General features: G+C 35.6%; 1 protein-coding gene across 3 annotated transcripts; it reads left to right on the top strand.

Moving 5' to 3' along the window:
- Window positions 1–14,038: 14,038 nt before the first annotated feature.
- On the top strand, window positions 14,039–18,118 carry LOC113344240 (mitochondrial inner membrane protease subunit 1-like). Of its 3 annotated transcripts, XM_026588249.1 has the most exons (8): window positions 14,039–14,741; window positions 14,850–14,934; window positions 15,039–15,130; window positions 15,215–15,439; window positions 15,606–15,699; window positions 16,640–16,703; window positions 17,129–17,335; window positions 17,708–18,118. In XM_026588249.1, the coding sequence occupies exons 2-6, from the start codon at window positions 14,886–14,888 to the stop codon at window positions 16,693–16,695; spliced, it is 516 nt and encodes a 171-aa protein (XP_026444034.1). In that variant the 5' UTR covers window positions 14,039–14,741; window positions 14,850–14,885; the 3' UTR covers window positions 16,696–16,703; window positions 17,129–17,335; window positions 17,708–18,118. The 3 variants fall into 3 exon arrangements, with proteins under 3 accessions (XP_026444034.1, XP_026444035.1, XP_026444033.1); XM_026588250.1 differs by lacking the exon at window positions 16,640–16,703; XM_026588248.1 differs by lacking the exons at window positions 16,640–16,703; window positions 17,129–17,335; window positions 17,708–18,118 and having other exon boundaries at window positions 15,606–16,017.
- Window positions 18,119–18,502: the final 384 nt, after the last annotated feature.

An 18,502-nucleotide genomic window follows, 5' to 3' on the forward strand; every position in this document is an offset into this window, starting at 1 on the left:
GTATCATAAACAAGTATATGATACCTATAACAAGCCAGGAAACAAGTAAAATGGAAAATGCTCAGCTCATTAAATTTGTCTCCAAGAGGAAAGTCACATGCAAATATGTTGCTCACTTCTTATTGTTATTTTTTTCCTCTAACCATGGGATTCTTTTTTTCTTTTACAGATCCAATGGTCATGGAAACCAAAGAGAATGGATGGTAAATGGTGATGGTAATAACTTCTGGCATAGAGGAGTGGGGTTGATAGTAACTTCTATAACAAGTGTTAATACATTTGCAGAGATTAGTTGTCTTGAAAATTGGATTATCCTAGCTCTTTACGTGTCAATTTCAACTAAAGAAAACGAAATGTATGAATATTATTTATAATTCTAGTTATTTGATAGGAGATTTACCCTAATATCATGGCCATTGGATAATTATTTACGTCCTTCTCTAACCTATTCAATTAACAGTAACTTCTAACCAACCACCCCAATCATTTTGAACCAGAGATGCGATTGCAAAGAAAGAGTAATAGAGAGTCATTTTCATAGATGCAGAGAAGAGAGTAATGGAGCTACTGAGTTTTCTTCATCCTGGTCTCTATATAATGAACCCTTCTTATCTTCCTCTCATTACAAAAAGCAAAATAAAAACAAAAAATAACAGAGAGAAAAGAAAAAAAGAACACCATTTCAAAAGCTTGGTAACACAAAGCGATCCGTCAAACAAGATATGAAAAACGCAAAAAAAAAGATAGTGGTGCGAAGAAAGTTAATGGAGCACACTATTTTCCTAAGCATGGTAATCTCTTTTCCTTAGTTCTCTTTTTATTTTTGATCATTGTATTTTCTGTTTTTGCATTAATTAACCATCACTTTTGCTTCATAAAAGTTACCCAAAGGAGTCTCAAGTATATCTATAGAACCAATATGTTCCAATAATTTCTCTAGACTTTCCATTGTTGATAAGCGCGGTAGGAATTATGATATGCACATGCATTAGGGTAGTGTTCCATTCTAGATCAAAAACAGATTCTAGGTCCCTCAGAGGTTGGACATCGAATAGTTGGCCAAAAAGTAAAGTTGGCCTAGCTGCAACTGTTAAATCAAGATCCTTCTTATGCTTGAACATAATCACAAAAAGGTTAGGAAAATCTTGTGATCCCCGAATATAAGGCTTAGTTAACTTAAAATCAGAAGAGTTGATAGTCCAAACCCTATTAATTAAGCTAATGCTTGACTGAAGTTTTGTGATAATTCATGTACTAATCAGCAACCAAACCAGATAATCTAAAAGGACATTCTTCAATATTTGAATCTAAATCTAGTACTCTGACATGTTCTTCAGCTATAGCCATGATCAGAGAAGAATGAACTTGAAAAAACTATAACACAACCAAGAGTTCTTAAAAAAGAAGTAACTATAGATCAGATCTTTTTCAGAGAGAATGTAAAAAGAGAAGTTGAAAGGTTTATATTTATATAAGCTAACATACAAGAAAGAGTGAATTATAAAATAAAATAAATACTCTATAATATCATATTATAACTCAATAGACATTACAGAACCCCGAATAAGAAAGAGGCTCAGACTCATGCTAAGGAGAAAGATTTCCAAGTGTAAAAAAGTTGTTGTTAAGAATCCACTAAAGAATAATAATCAGAAATTTAATATACAACAGCAATAGAAAAACCTTTTATAGGAAGATCTTCTGAGATAGGCCCAAGGCAATAATAAAAATATTCTGATTGTTTGAAAGTATCAATAATCTACAGAAATAAAAAAAAAATAGTCCAATCTGTATAAACCATTCTTCAAGTAACCTCCACAATTGATATAATCAATGAGTATCTCATAGGGAGTATCTCATAAGGCTTATATAATAGGTAATCATGAATCTAAACCATAAACAAATTCACAATATCATCAAGAATAAGGAATTATAAGGGCTGAGTCTTCTAATCCATAAAATTACCTCCAAATCAATTAATAATCCCTACCTAAGTAGGATCTCATGATACTATAAAGCAAACCAAATATGACTATTATTCTCTGAGTATAACTGACACAATCCAAGACTAGAAGGTTCATTGAAGAAAAGACTAGAAACAATTCCAGCAGTAGACAAAATCAAAAACTCCAAAACTTTTATTGTGCACAAATCTCATGATGATGAAATACCAGGCCCCTATGCATGCTACCTCCTTCATCCCATGACTAATCTTAAAAGCAAATTTTGGAGAGAAAAAACTTTAAAATTAGTTACAACAAGTCGAAAAAACAACTCAAAACATTTCCGACTTAAGAAAACAATTTAATCATTCTACAGAGGGACAATTAGGTTTAGAAAACAGAAATACTCAAACTAGATTTGATTATACCATCTAAGATTTGAAATTAAAAGATTTAAAAAATTAGGGTTAAGTAATTGAAAACATAAAGTAATAAACGGTAACAAAAGGTTAAATTTATAAAATTTGCAAGCAGTAAGATTAGAAGGAATCTCAAATAATCATTAAGGATTGTTGGAATTGAAGAACCTTAGTGAAATCGATCGAAGAAGATGGATAGGGAACAAAAATTGACTAAGTCAACATCACACGATCAACCGCCTTGACAATCGTCAGAATCGCCTACTTCATCTTTTTAAAATTACACAAAAAGGACAACAGATTTGAATTCATCTTCACAACTTAATCTTATATTACCGAAATACACTTATTCAGTTCAAAGTGGGCAAGTCAAGCTTGAAGGACCGGGCCATTCGATATATAAATATATATAAAGTCTGAGCATAATGTTAGATAATTACTTATTGGGCCGAAAAACTTGATGGGCTTCCAAAGAAGGCTATTATTGCAGTCATATAGTGGTTCATTCACCCTCAATATGTACTGTTTGTGAGGGCACAACATGTAACCATGTTTCACAAAAATCTAACTTTAAAACATTTTTTCTGAATCGAAACCCTAACCTATAACGTGGGAGTTAGATTTTCTTTTTCTCAAAAATCTAATAGCATCTCCAATGGTGTTAAAAATCTAATAGTGTTTCCAATGGTGTTTGGATATGTATTTTAGGTGGAGATTAACTAAAATCAGATTTTATTGATATGGCCACATAAAATTTAGATACATCTTTATATTTCAAAAACAATCTCCAGCGGAGTATAGATATATATTGGGTTATCTTATTTTCTAAGGATGTTTAACAGAAAAATAGTTTAAAACTCTTAAAACGTATGTCGTGGGTATGGATGAGTGTCTCTAAAAATAGATACTCTCATCCAAACTCGAGTTGCCAAATCAAAACTAAATTTAACCATCCAACTACCATTGGAGAGAATTTTTATAAAAAGAGTATCTAAAATTTTTATACTAACTTTGCAACATACGGATCACAAATATGGACCGTAAAATCTATAGTTAAAGATGACTAAACTAACCAAACCCGTAGGTTTTTGCAGAAACGTTGTGGAGACGCCCACAAACAGTGCTCATTTTACAGCGAGTGATAATAGCTAGTGTACAAAACTTTTTGCAGATCATTTACATTCAGCGGTACTAAACTCTGCTTGCTCAAATATTTCTATCACCATTTCAGCAATCACTAAACACATGTTCTTATAATTAGGCAAAAGAAAGAGAGAGACATCTGATATAGTGACAGACACTTTTTAATTGGATATCGAGCGTAAACTTATAGCAGAAGAGAACTTGAATGGCCATGCAACACTAAGAAAGGAAGCAAGTAAAATGATCAAACTGGTGATAGTAAAAAGGTTTTAAGCCAGGCCGCCATCAGCTATCCAGAGAACAAGATTCCTTTTGACCTGACACTTGCTCCAGCTCCTAAGCAAAATCAAGAGTAAATACACAACATCAATTCAAAACAACTAAAATGACCATTCGTAAATACAGTTAAAAAAACTTATCAGAGATGGGAAAATGTAAAGTCTGTAGATTGGAGACAGGGTATTTCTCATACAATTAAAGCATACGGAGAGACAACGAAACAGTCACTATATACTTCTAGCATGAATGTTGCGGGAAATCCAAGGTTCCAGACTATCAATAAAGCACTTCTTAAGCCACGAATACATGCTCAGGGAATTAGGATAGATATCAAACACAAAACTAGATAGCAGAGCTCACCTCCCTTTTTCTTTTTTGTCCCGTCGAGTCATGTACAGCGAGTTATGATGTGAAAATATTATGAAGTAAATAACACATAAATTTCAATCAATAAGCTTCCATTTAACGTTGATACAGGTTAAGAACATGCTGAGAACAGATTTTACCTACGACACATATCATGGGAAAAAAAATTAATTCATGTGCCATTACGAGATGATATATGTCATAAACATGCCAGGAACCGTGAGCAGAGAGCATTTACCTTGATGTCATCAACAGGATCCGTTAAATGTCTACGACAGGGAACCCAGAAAATTTCGTTGGGTAGGGCTGCATGCAAGTTCTCGCAAGGCGGCGGAAAGCCGCGAATTTTTTTTATTTGAGACATGTCTATGAGAGTGGTTATAGTTGGGCGAGAAGGCATAACTAAATTGAAGTTCACGAGAACATAACATCCTAAATTGACAAGCTAAATCAAAAATTGAAAATTAGAAGGACTATCAAAGTTTAAGTTCTGCATCAGTTACAATCTTTCACAAAGAACATAATTTTTAAGAAACCTATTTTGAGGCATGCTCATTTTTTTTTTTTTGAGGCATACTCATCCATTATATTATCTAGGGTGGGTTTATAAGGGGTGTCTAAAGGTAGTGTAATGACCTATATATCCCTAAATAATTTCGATTTGTCATAGCTCCCTTATCCTCAAAAACATAAAATTAAAAATCAAAATAAACTTTAAACTTAAACATCTAGGACTCCAATTCAATAAAGAAATTAATCAAACAAAGGAAACACGAATCGAAGTGAGCGACGTTGGAATGCGAAATCCAAATCTCAATTGCTCTTAGATGTATTTTAGAATGTATGTGTAACAAACCCATCTTGTTTTTGATTGATTTTATTTTGTTTGATCGGTAGAATATGATTTCAAATATGAAATTAGGGTTTTCAGAAGATCAGTTCGGCTGATCTTGCAGTATCAATTTTGAGCCGAACTTAGTGTATGATTTAGAGAAACACTATGTTCGGCTAATGCGACTTTATAATATTTTCAGCCGAACCTCAATTTTCCAGCCGAACCTCAATTTTTCAAGCCGAACCTAGTGGATGATTCAGTTTCTGAGTGAAGTTCGGCTGATAACTTTTGAGCCGAACCTCTGTTTTTTTGAAATTATACCTAGGTTCGGCTGACAAGTTTCGGCTCAAAAGTTACAGCCGAACTGTTCATCTGGTCAGCAGATCTGGGTTTTAAATATTCAATTTTTTGGCAGATTCAACTTATAAAAGGAAATTAAACCTCGATAGAAGTTTACCTCTAATTTGAATCACACATTTTGGTCACTTCTAATCACTAAAATCTCAAAAATCAAAACCCGAGCTTTTTTTCTTCACTTCTTCTTCTTCCTCTCAAAAATCCCAACTCTCTCACATAAATTTGATTTTTCTACTAATTCACCACTAATAATTTAATGTTTAATCAATTCTTAAAATTCATAATTAATCAATTCTAATCATAATCATTTACACTAATTATATAAGGGTAGTTATGCCATTATCAAAAATAGTGGATGAGGGGTGATGTTTTTTTTTATTTAGCGATCCTATTTTGACATTATCTAGTATGCCTCAAAAAAATCTAGTATGCCTCAAAATAGGTTTCATTTTTAACGAACTTGACACATATAATTTCCGCTGGGCTTATTCACTGATAGTGATTACATAATTCGGCATGGGTGGTTGGGCTATTTTGTGTCTACCTATTGGGCTGATAGAAAAATTCCAAGGGACGTATATACTAAATATTTTCCTAACCAAATTAAGGGACGGGATATAGCCCGGGTTAGCCCTTTGCTAGGCCCGTCCCTGGTCTACAACTCAGTTCGGATATCATTTCCTTAATAAATTCACACATTTCCGGACCACAAGAGATACAATCTACGTTGTCTTGTGGCATGTTTTCGGATTTCTCTCGTTCTTTATGATACACTTGTGATGAGAAGAAAATTGGAAACCTTCCTAAAAGATTTGAGTAAACTATGATGATTGATATAAGAAACATATGTTAGATTGTTCGTTATTACCATGAGCGGGTCTTTAATTTCATGTGGTTTTTCATTCCTGACTTCTTTGAAGGTTATTATTTCTTCATTAGAGCTTTTCCAACGGTGAATGTGAATATTTCATATGTGGCATCACTTCTAAGACATCCTTTGAGTATAAAATTCTCAATATTAGGAAAATGAATTTTTATCTCCAACCCATAAAGTGTTCTATTATTTGTTTACTTATTTGTAGGCATATTATTGGTTAGAATCCTTGCCATTTTTATTTTTCATTGACTTTTATTAACAAAAATGTGATTAGGATGGGAAGACATCCTCTAAGTGAATGTCTAAAACTAGAGGTTCACTTAGAGGATGTCCAACTTTATTTTGCCAATCATCTTCACATCAATGGGTTGGAGATGATTTTTTATAAATATTGTTGTGGATCCTACGTTGATTAGGACTTTTTCCTTCACACACATTCCATTGGAGAGGCTCTTAATCGGAATCCCTATGGCATTTGTTTGTTTCACCGCTTGTCGTTCGAACCCATGGACATAATTAAGGTATCCTTCTCGTTCCTCATTATGTAGCTGGTCTTTAATCCATTTCCCAATTCATCATCTGGGCTGACTATACCTTCTCCTCAATACTCCTATCCCGTTTCTTTGCGTTCTCCAAGTAACTTTCCGCGGTGTACTCATGGGCACAAGGATCTCTAGTATTTGCGGTTTGCTCACTTTTCTTCTTACCTAACACCTTTGCATATTCTCTTAGTTGTTTTTTAGATTCTTTTTTGCTTGGCCTACTTTGCTTTTTCCTTTTGACGGTTCATAAACATTCTCCGAAGTTTGTGGATATATGATTGTCCTCATGTCATCCCGAAAGATTTGTTTCTGGATTTTGTTCATGCCTCGATACATCTTTAGTATGGTTCTCCCCATTTCGTTATCACCAAATTCTTCTCCGGCTTCTTCCCCTTTTGGAGGAGGGATGAAACTTAGATGCTTCCAAAATGGATCAATCTCGCTGATAGACGCATGTATGTGTCTAATATGCCTCTATTGTATGTATTGTTAGTGCTCAATTTTGTATTTATTGTGTTCTTTTATGTCTTTGTAGGAATTCTTAGAGAAATAAGCTCTTGCGGCGATATTGGCTCAAAAAGTGGTGTTTTACACCCGAGGATAGAGTACTAAAGGCACCCTCGAAATGCACCGGAAGCGTCCCAGAAATGTGCCGGAGGAATCTAGAAAAAATTACTATTTCCACCCCAATTGATATTCGCACCCCCAGTTTGGATAGGGGGACACCATCTTCTTCATTTCAAAAACTGAATTTTGGCGGGAAAACGTGCATGAGAACTGGCAGAAGTTTGATCGAATTTTTTAACGTGTTATAGGGAGATTAAATGGCTGAGACTTGGCAGGAAGATGTGACTAAGCCTAAGAAAGATATTTTGGGTGTCGGGTCCGATCGAATTTGGCTAGAATCGTCTAGGAAATTCACGAGTTGGGAACAGGGCAGTTCATGTCTGTCACGGGTTTGAGAGAATTTTTGGAGGAATTCGAACGTGTTCTGATGATGCATGGAGGACTCTAACACACTTTTGGACCGTGTAGAAGACAATTAAGGTGAGTTTCCATGAAATTAACAGCTGCAGATACGTAATCGAAATAAAAAAGAAAAAAAAATATATTATGAACTGTCCGAGTAATGGAAGATTTTTGGGAGTTATTGCAAAGGATTTCGTCTACCTGTTGAGTATAAAAAGAATTCTGGGGTAGAGTAGAAGGCTGTCGAGAGTTTGGGGAAGCTTTGGAGGCTACAGAGTGAAGAAAAATCGAGTTGCAGAGCCACCATTTCTGCTGCTGCAACTCAAGAACACGAAGAACATTGGACAACCAGAGACAGTCGTTCATACTACAGAAACAACGACTGTCATTTGTGGGTCGTAGTATTCTATATACTACAGCACTTTTCATTTATCGTTCTTTGTAACGGTGTTTGCAACAATTATAAACGCGTTTCCAATATGCGGAGTTAGAACCCATCACTGGGACGACGGAGGAGGCCGAGCTTCATACATGGGTAATTTTGTTAATTATTTTTAAGACTTTTGCATTAAAAAATAATTGAAATATGATTTAATTAAATTGGTTGTTATTTGATTAGATGGGTCATGCTTAGCTTAGGTGATTTGATGTTCCATGCTTAACATTTACAATCAATGTTTTGAGAATCTACTTTGGAAAAATAAGAGTCCATATAATTTATGTTTTGAGCGATTATTGTTGAGAATAAATCATTGAGCCCTATGTTATGAAAATTGGCTGAATCATTAGTCCCAGTACCTCACGCCCATTGTGACAAATATTGTGTATATATTTTTATTTTTAAATCTTTACAAGTCCGAGCAACGAATTTTTACTACCACTTTCAAAACTACAACACTCGCTTAAAGGGATTACGCCATGCTCGTAGTTGATGATCATATGGCGACAAGGGAGTCCCATAGACTTCTTCATGTTACAAACACATACCTCATCCCGCTTGGTTTCCCACTTATTAATTAACTCGAGTTTTATAATCAACAACTTCATACATTCCCGAGACACGTTGTAATGGATTCCCTTGAACAATGGGTTATTAGCATATGTTCCGGTCATTTTGAATATACGCCTTTTTGGAACTTCTCCTTAATTCTATCAATGTCGCGCTTGAAGTAATTTTCCATAGCATTCCACACGGTTATGAAATTATCAACACATCCAAAGAGATTCTTCTTCAACCGTTGATGAGCCGACACTACCAAACTTGTATCTTGATTTTCCAAGTGTTTATATTGGTTGGTATAGGCATAAACAAACCTCTCTTTGTGCGGTTCTAACCATTGGAGAAGAACATACGATACAACATCGGGGTAATCGGGAGTATCCCAATGGGCGATAAACTCCGCGAGATTTAGATAATACTCTTCCTCGGTAAGAGACCAACACAATGCCTCTCATTTACCGTTGAAAGCAACCCGTTTAGCGTAATTGAGTTCGTATTGTTTATCAACTTTCTCTTTTGCATCCGCTCTTGCATCTTGCGATAGATTCTTAATCTCTTGATATCCTTTTTTCTTGGGTGGAAAAATTATTGGCTTGGACCGATGAATCAAATTACACCATATATGGAACGTACAAATCATATTATGTGCTAATGGGAACACTACCTTTATTGCATTCATCAGTGCGACTTCATTATCGGTATAACCCTAGGAATATCATCACCTCGACAGATTGCCTTAACTTGTTGTAGTGCCCAAATGTAACTAGGTTCTTGCTCATCTCTTAAGAAACAAAACGCCACGGTAAACGGTGACGTTGTCGAAGTTCTCTAAACAATATTTAACAATGGCATATCGTACTTGTTCGTCTTATAAGTGCAATCCATTATTAGAACTTCATGAAAGCATTTAGCCAATTGAACACTCGTCGGATGTGCAATCAAGAGTTGTGTTATCTATCCTTCTGAATCCACATCCTCTTGAACCGCGTAGTTTTTATCTTGGGCAAAAAAAAAAAATTATTGTATTACTTGTTTATCTCTCCATTCTTTCCTTCTAGTTGTCTCAATTGCGTTGTAAATTGTGGAAAAAGATGAGTGGTTATCCTTGTTATCCTCCTTTAGTATTTGGAGCATTTGAACGGGTGAAATACCCATTGTCCTCATTTTAGCTACCTTTTCCATCTCTTTAGGAGTTAGATTTTCCGCCATGAAATGTCCTTCAAGATGCTCCTGACGAGGATGATTATGACAACCTTGTATAACCCTATAGAGAACCCATCCACCCTTATCTTCGTTGTAATTAAATGCAAGCTTGAATGAGCATTTAATCTTCTTTGAGAAAGTTTTTTCTTCCTATTTGTCTTTCCTTTATAAACATAACCCTTCCTCTTGTGGCTTTTATCGGGATCACCGCTTCTCTCACAAACCGTTTCAAAGCGAGGTTTGCTTTCTCTCCCATTCAATACTAATACACACATGTCTTTTTGTGCACGTTGTCTCGCCCAACAATTTGCCTCTTCCGGATCTTTGAATACCAAGTCATTCATGTAGTGATGGGATGTGTCATCGTACATAATACCAACTGGGGAAGGTTGGTTTTCCATTGGTTCTATTGGATCACATGGAACCTCCAAGTAATAGCACATACCATAAATAATTAACACTTACAAGTTGGGTAATGCAAATATTTTTATCGACCGGTTATGTAGTTTCCCGAAATAATTTGGGGCCTTACCGAACTCGATCTTTAGATTTTCTATACAAAAGTTCGGCCATGAAAATGAAAAATTCGACTAAACCGAACTTAAAGGTTCGGTTAGCAACGCTCTATATATATATATTTTGCGATCTTGCCGAACACAAAGTTCGATAACAACAGTATTTATGTCCACTAAACCGAACTATAAACTGTAAACTCTATAAAAATAGTTCGGTTACAGTTTCTGGAAAAACATAAGAGAACTCTCAAAAACCACCATTAACATGTAGTTCGGTTACCTGCGTTTGCTAAATCTAGTAACCAAACTACACATTCAGAAGGTTCGGTTACCTATTCTGCAGACTAGATAACCGAACTAGGTTGACCTAACTGAAATTTCCGCCTGAAATTTTCAACTTGGCCAATTTTTTGCACAATTCAAGCTACATTCACTACGGGAAAAATATACATTTACAACTGGAGATTTACAAATCTTCGCTAAACATCGTAGAAAGTCCTTTGTTTTACAACTGGTTTCAAAGGAAGAGTTGTCGCATATCATCACTGCCAACCCTTAGGAAACAAGGGGTGGCGCTAAGAAAACAAACGACAGCTCCTTAAGAAAACGAGTTGTGACGACATTTATCTATAACAACTCTGTTTCATAAAGGTAGTGACTAAGCCTATAATATGAACCTACTGCATGGAAGTCTAGCTCATCAACCATCCTTACAGTTCACAAGTCTTGTTTTTTTTTCTTTTTTTTTTAATAAAAACGTATAACAACACTTATAAGTGTTGTTGAAGTAAAAATATAGAATGTTGGAAAAAATGAGGTTATAGGGGAGATTCGAACATGAATCTACTGCATGGAAGTCTAGCTAATCAACCATCCTTACCATTCACAAGTTTTGGCCTTTTTTTAATACATCACCTTCCACAACTCTTAAGAAAAGTCGTTGTAAGGATAGAACAAATTTTTCTAACTTCTGCAAAAAAAATTCTCACTTCAGCAAAAAAATATTTTGTTATCTGGTTCTGCAAAAAATTTCTCACTTCTACAAAAAAACAAAGGTTAAATCACTAACTTAGGGTTATTGAGATTGGGTAGAAATATCCGAAAACTTTTCCAGGATCAAATTCGTGAACCCGGAAGTTCGAAGTTATTGAGAATACTCCCATGGAATCTTACCAGTAAATGGATGGATTCATCGTTTTTGCGAAGTTTCAGACTTATATAGTAGTCCGCTCCTGACCAGGTTTCGATCTCAGAGACATTTTCTTTCTCGAAACGAATTTGTGTGTGTTAATGTTTCTGAGAATATTCCTATGGAATCTTACCCATGAATGGTTGGATTCATCGTTTTTGCGAGCTTTCATACTTATATAGTAGTCCGCTCCTGGTCAGGTTTCGATCTCGGAGCCAGTTTCTTTCTCGAAGTTGACGAATTTGTGTGTGTTTAAGGTTTCTGAGAATATTCTTATGGAATCTTACCCGTGAATGGTTGGATTCATCGTTTGTGTGAACTTTCAGACTTCTTGGTTCATAGTTTGTAAGTCGTTATACCGAACTTGAAGTTTGAATCGACACTGACCTTTATATTCATCAATTTTTATGATGTATCATGCTAAGTTTGAAGTCAGAACCCTCTCAGAGCTTCGTGGTCATCGACATTGAGCTTCATATTTATCGATTTTGATGGATTCATCGTTCTTACCAAGTTTCCGACTTATAGTAGTCCACTCACGGCCAGGTTTCGATCTGGGTGCCAGGGTATGCATACAATATGCCAGAATAGGGTTTGTTTAAGTTTTTGAGGAATATTCCGAAGGAAACTTACTTGTAAATGGATGGATTCATCGTTCTTACGAAGTTTTCGACTTATTGTGGTCCACTCACGGCCAGGTTTCGATCTCGGAGCCAGGGTACGCATAAAATATGCCAGAATAAGGTTTGTTTAAGGTTTCGGGAAATATTCCGGAGGAATATTACCTGTAAATGGACGGATTCATCATTCTTACGAAGTTTCCGACTTATAATAGTCCACTCACGACCAGGTTACGATCTCAGAGCCAGAGTATGCATACAATATGCCATAATATGGTTTGTTTAAGGTTTCGGGAAATACTCCAAATGAATCTTACCTGTAAATGGATGGATTCATCGTTCTTATGAAGTTCCTGACTTATAGTAGTCCACTCACGACCAGGTTACGATCTCGGGGCCAGGGTATGCATACAATATGCCAGAATAGGGTTTGTTTAAGGTTTCAGGAAATACTCCAAATGAATCTTACCTGTAAATGGATGGATTCATCGTTCTTACAAAGTTCCCGACTTATAGTAGTCCACTTACGACCAGGTTACGATCTCGGGGCCATGGTATGCATACAATATGCCAGAATAGGATTTTTTTAAGGTTTCAGGGAATACTTCAAATGAATCTTATCTGTAAATGGATGGATTCATCGTTTTTACGAAGTTTCCGACTTCTAGTAGTCAACTCCCGGCCAGGTCTCGAGCTCGGAGCAATTTTTTTCTCTCGAAGTCGCTAGAAAAGGTTTTGTTTAAGGTTTCAGAGAATATTCTATGGAATCTTACCTATGAATATTGATTAGATTCATCGTTCTTACAAAGTTTCTGACTTATAGTAGTCAAGGTTTCGAGCTCGGAGTCACTTTCTTTCTCGAAGTCACCAAAAAAGGGTTTATGTTAAGGTTTCAGAGAAGATTCCATGGAATCCTACCTATGAATATTGGTTAAATTCATCGTTCTTACGAATTTTTTTAGAGTAGTCAATTCGCGGCCAGGTTTCGATCTCAGAGCCTGGTTTGCATACAATATGCAGAAATAAGGTTTGTTTAAGGTTTCGTAGAATATTCTGAAGGAATCTTACCTATAAAGTTTGAATCGACAATGAGCTTCATATTTATCGATTTCGATGATGTATCATGCTAAGTTTGAAGTCAGAACCCTCCTGGAGCTTCCTGATTCATAGGTTGTATGCCATTACGCCACATTTGAAGTTTGAATCGACAATGAGCTTCATATTTATCGATTTCGATGATGTATCATTCCAAGTTTGAAGTCAGAACCTTCCTAGAGTTTCTATGTCGTTATACCATTTTTGAAGTTCAAATCGACTCTGAGCTTCATATTTATCGATTTCGATGATGTATCATGCTAGGTTTGAAGTGTGAACTGAAGCTACTTCATGAACTATGTTACTAGTTGAAATTCAAACCGGAAGCAAAAAGAGAAAGCACAAAAACACAAAGAGAAAGCACAACGAAAACAAAAAGAAAACACAAAAAACTTCATATTTATCGATTTAAATGGTGTATCCTGCTAACCCGAGTCTTGCAGTGTGAACTGAAGCTATTTCATGACATGTATGACTAGTCGAAATTACTTCATGATTTATGTGACTAATCAAAATTTAACCCGGAAGCACGTAGACAAAGCACAATGAAAACACACTTTCCTTGATACGTACGACAGTCTTAAATCAAATCTCTACCGTCCAAAAGTATCCTTAATCCGTATGACCATCTTTAAATCAAATCTGGACCGTCTCTAACCTTATCTTCGTCTCCCTTTCTCACAATTTCTTCATTTTCCTCTCTTATCTTCGTCTCTAACCTTTTCTTCCGCCTCCCTTGCAAAAGAAAACCCAAACTCACCACAGAATCTATTTCTCGATCACTCTCTTATGTAAAAAAACTTACGGAAGTTGTAGATCGGTTCTTTTCAAATTGCAATGGCTATGGCTTCTTTGAAACTCATTTTCTCTTCTTCTTATTCTCTCTTCTTCTTTCTTCTTTTTCGTTCTTCTTCTCTGCTCTTATTCAGTTGAAAATCCAGAGGTGAAATTGAGGTATGGCTTGAGGAAAATTAAATCGTGAGGATGTATAAAATAAGAAGGAATTGGTGTTTCTGCCAATTATGAAGAAGAAGATTGAGTCCTGTTATGAATCGAGAACTAGGGTTTTCTTTGTGAATCGTTAATCGAGTTAGAAATTGAGAAATTAAAGATGGGTTTGGTGAATAGATATTAGGGTTCTTGGATGTAATTGAATCAAGTGAATGACATTGAAATTAAGGTTTTAGGGGAAGGATTAGAGATGTGTATGTTTGATTTGAAATTTTTATTGATGTTGTGAAGCTGTAAATAAATTGAAGAAGGTGATGTTGAAGTTGAATCGAATTACAGGCCGTGGTGGTGGTGGTAGAGGCAGAGGAGGAGGTCGTGGTGGTGGTGGAATGAAAGCTTGTTGCTGCTATACTTGGCGGTGTTGACAATATTTGGATTGTAAGTATTGTTTGTGTATGATCTTTGGGATTTCACTTTGTGTTTTTAATTTTTTTTTTAAATTTTGTCATTGTTTTAACACTAATGATGTTTGATTTGCAACTTCAGGTACCTGGAGCTAGAGTTTTGTATCTTGGGGATGCTATGGGGACAGAAATCATCATCAGAGCTACTAGAACCCAAAATGTTCTTGGTATAAAAACTAAACTCTTAATAACTATTACCTGTTGTTTGTATATATATTTTTGTATAGATCTGATGAATTAGGGATTTGATTTGTTGGTTGGATTTTTATAGGTGAGAAGGAAAGGAGGATTAGAGTACTGACTTCTGTAGTACAGAAGAGGTTTAAGTTCCCTGAGAACACCTACATCTGCAGTCCTCTTCTTGTAAGCAAATCCGAACTCCAAATTCTCTATTATCTGAGACAATTATGTTTGAAGGGTTTGTCATTTTTTTCTGTATCTTTTCAGGGGCATGGTCCTAGTATGCTACCAACTCTGAATCTAACAGGCGATTGGATATTGTCGGAAAAGGTATTGAATCTTTCAGGGAAGGTGCATAATGGAGATATAGTGACTGCACGCTCACCTGAAAATCCAAAAAAGTTTGTTGTTAAGCGAATTATGGGTATGGAAGGAGATACTGTAACTTACATTGTCGACCCCAAGAATTCGGAGAAATGTCGAACTATTACGGTAATAATTGTGTATGTTGGTTGGAACTCTACAAAAATTGAACCTATGAAACAAGTTTTCAATTATGTGTTGCTCTTCTTTCAAGATTGTGTTGGTTCCATTATAATTTAAGTGTCTCTCAAGGATGTTGTTAATGTTACTACCTTTTTTAACTGGTCTGAAACAGGTGCCAAAAGGACATGTTTGGATCCAGGAAGATAACATATATTCCTCAAATGATTCGCGCCGTTTTGGTTCTATCCCGTATGGTCTTATTGAAGGCAAGGTCTTTTTCAGGGAAAGTTTTGTTTTGGTCTGTTCTTTCATTTATACATGTATTGAGGGACACACAGATATTGCAAGACTAGTAATGTTACCAGTAAGTCATACGGATATATCTGCACATCAAGAAGCTATAGCAGGCATGTTACATGTGATTGTTTCCAAGTGGAAAAAGAAGAGTGATAAGAACTGGGATGTCCAGTTGCAAACCAGATTGTTCACTAAATAATATAGGTCTTAACCTTAGGTACTTTGTTGAGCAATAGTAAAAAAAAAAGGAAAAAAAAAGGTTTTTTGGTTTGGCCCAAACCATTTCAGTCTTCCTTTCTAGATGGATGCTAGAACAATTTTACAAAGAATCTTGTCGAATATTATATTTGTATCCCAATCAATGAACTTCTGTCCTGACTATAATCGTGAAAATTGCATATACAGGTTGTTTTAAACTGAATACCTTTTTAAGTTGCAATATGTGCACAATTGCACAGAAGTGTTGCAAATATTGCTTCTGGATTCAGAGGTAAACTACCCTTATAATTCCCAGACCACAGAACCAATTTTATGGACATCACAACAGTGCTCGGACTCTTCATTTTATCCTCATCAGCCTCCATCAGTGAACCCATTTCATCAATCTTATCCTCACGGCACCACCATTGTCTCACCTTCTGAACATTGCCAGTCTTGTTCCCAAATTCGCTCTAAACACTAAGAAATTCATCACATCTACTGTCAAAATCCTATCCACCAGCAACCCAATTGTGTGGCTCACTAACATATAGGTTTTTTGATGTGTAAGTCCAATGTTTTTGCGCAATTGATGTGAGAATTAACTTGGCTTTGCTATAATTGGTAGTGATATTTCGCAGTTCCCAAGCATTTTCGTCACTAATTTTGTTGTAGGAGTAAAAGTTCACTTTTTAGCTGTTGCTTTTGTAGATTTGGCCAGTTCATGGATTTGGATCACTGGGACAAGAACTCTAGTATCGATTTGATAAGATAGGTGATTTCGTAACTGTAACAGTTTTGCTTTCTCATTTTGGATTCTGTTTGCATATGAGTGCATCTCGAAATTCCCCAATACTTTTATCTGGGACAACAAATTTTATGTGAATTTGATATGTGCATAATGTGATTCATCTTCAAATTCAGTACCCTGTAAACCCCAATCTAGTTTATTAGGACAACCTCCATAATCTATACCACCATTTCAGCGGGTCTCAGCAAACGAAATGAATGAAAGTTGAATTTTATATATGTGGTACTTCGTTGTGTAGTGGTATTCAAACCAAGGAACATGGGAGATGAGATTGAGAGATTGGTCCAAAAAAATATGTTCACGTAGGAGCAAGAATCAAAAAACATGGATGGATATGAAATTTGTTGTGTCTTCAAAGTAACTAATAGGTCCCATGTTCATTATTGCAGCCTGATACAGTTGCAGGAGATATTTTCGTGGTGTTGCAAACTTGCAACAGAAGGAGCAGCCTAAGTTCAAACAGAAGTTTGATGATCTCTTTGCATAATATTCACTGAGCTTGACTGAGGCTCTATGTGGCTTCCAGTTTTCCATAACCCATCCCAATGGCAGGCAGCTTCTGAACAAATCCAATCCTAGCGAAATCATCAAGCCAGGTATAGTTTCATAATTGGTTTTCCTAGTTATTATCCTGCTATTATGGATATTTCTAGCGGCTAATTAGCCAGTCACATTTGATTGTGTGAATGGTCATTAAGCACACCTATATTTACTGATGTTGGTAATTTACATAGTGAAAATGATTTTTTTCATCTTTTTCTCTCAAATATCGGCACATATATATAATTCTCTTAAATTATTTTATCGAGTTTACCTTATATCTAGTTCAATTATGGGTGTTTTACGGTTGAACTCTTCAGACTGCTAACGCTTGTAGAATATCATAAAACTACAGAATTATTATGCTTTTGATATCCTTTTGATGAACGTGAGTTTAACCATATGATTGTTGTTTTTCTTTATTGCAGCACCGCTAGTGCATGGATTTTCACAAAATCTCAAGGATGTGGTGCATCAGGAACAAGTAACAACTTCTATAATGGAAAGATTATTGGTGCACAACATTTTGCAGCAGCTGCTGTTGCTTAGATGGTTTTTTCCGTAAACTACGCATCTCCTCTTGATGGTGATGGGCCCAAAAGGTTTGTGTTTGCCTGGGATTCTCATCACTGATACCAGAAATTCAATGGATGTTCTCATAGACATCTTAATCTTCATAATCTTTTTAGAGTGTGTTTTGGAAACTCCACTTTTGTAACAAACATCTATACATCACTGCCATTTTTTGAATGTATGTGTTTAAGACTGGCAGGCTAACTTGAATGAATGTAAATGTGTTACACTAGCAGCTTAATGTGAATGTAAATTACTTTCGGCAATTCGGTTTCAGCTATAATTTTTTTTTTTCAAAATAGTTGTATGCACACAACTTCTAATAAGAGTTTTGTTTCATATTTCAACAACAAAAACCAATGGTTGTGAATCGAATGTCTTTACGACATAATTAGGTGTTGTCCAACATAGTTCTACAACTCTAACAAGTGTCGTTCAAATCTTATTCATAATAGTAATAAGAGGTGTTACATATTTCTACAATACACATCCTAGGTTGTCTAAGATAGTCCTTTAACTTATACAAGTGTTGTGTTACATATTTCTACGATACACATCCCAGGTTGTCTAAGATAGATCTTCAACTTATACAAGTGTTGTGTTACATATTTTTACGATACGCATCCTTTGTTGTCCAAGATATTACTACA

Source organism: Papaver somniferum, unplaced genomic scaffold (assembly GCF_003573695.1).
Source record: "Papaver somniferum cultivar HN1 unplaced genomic scaffold, ASM357369v1 unplaced-scaffold_75, whole genome shotgun sequence".
In the NCBI taxonomy this organism is placed as follows: Eukaryota; Viridiplantae; Streptophyta; class Magnoliopsida; order Ranunculales; family Papaveraceae; genus Papaver; species Papaver somniferum.

Coding starts and splice junctions, on each gene's coding strand:
- LOC113344240 (XM_026588248.1), top strand. CDS start 14,886: ATGGGGACAGAAATCATCATCAGAGCTACTAGAACCCAAAATGTTCTT. Junction 14,935..15,038: donor TAGAACCCAAAATGTTCTTG/GTATAAAAACTA, acceptor GGATTTTTATAG/GTGAGAAGGAAAGGAGGATT. Junction 15,440..15,605: donor AGAAATGTCGAACTATTACG/GTAATAATTGTG, acceptor GGTCTGAAACAG/GTGCCAAAAGGACATGTTTG.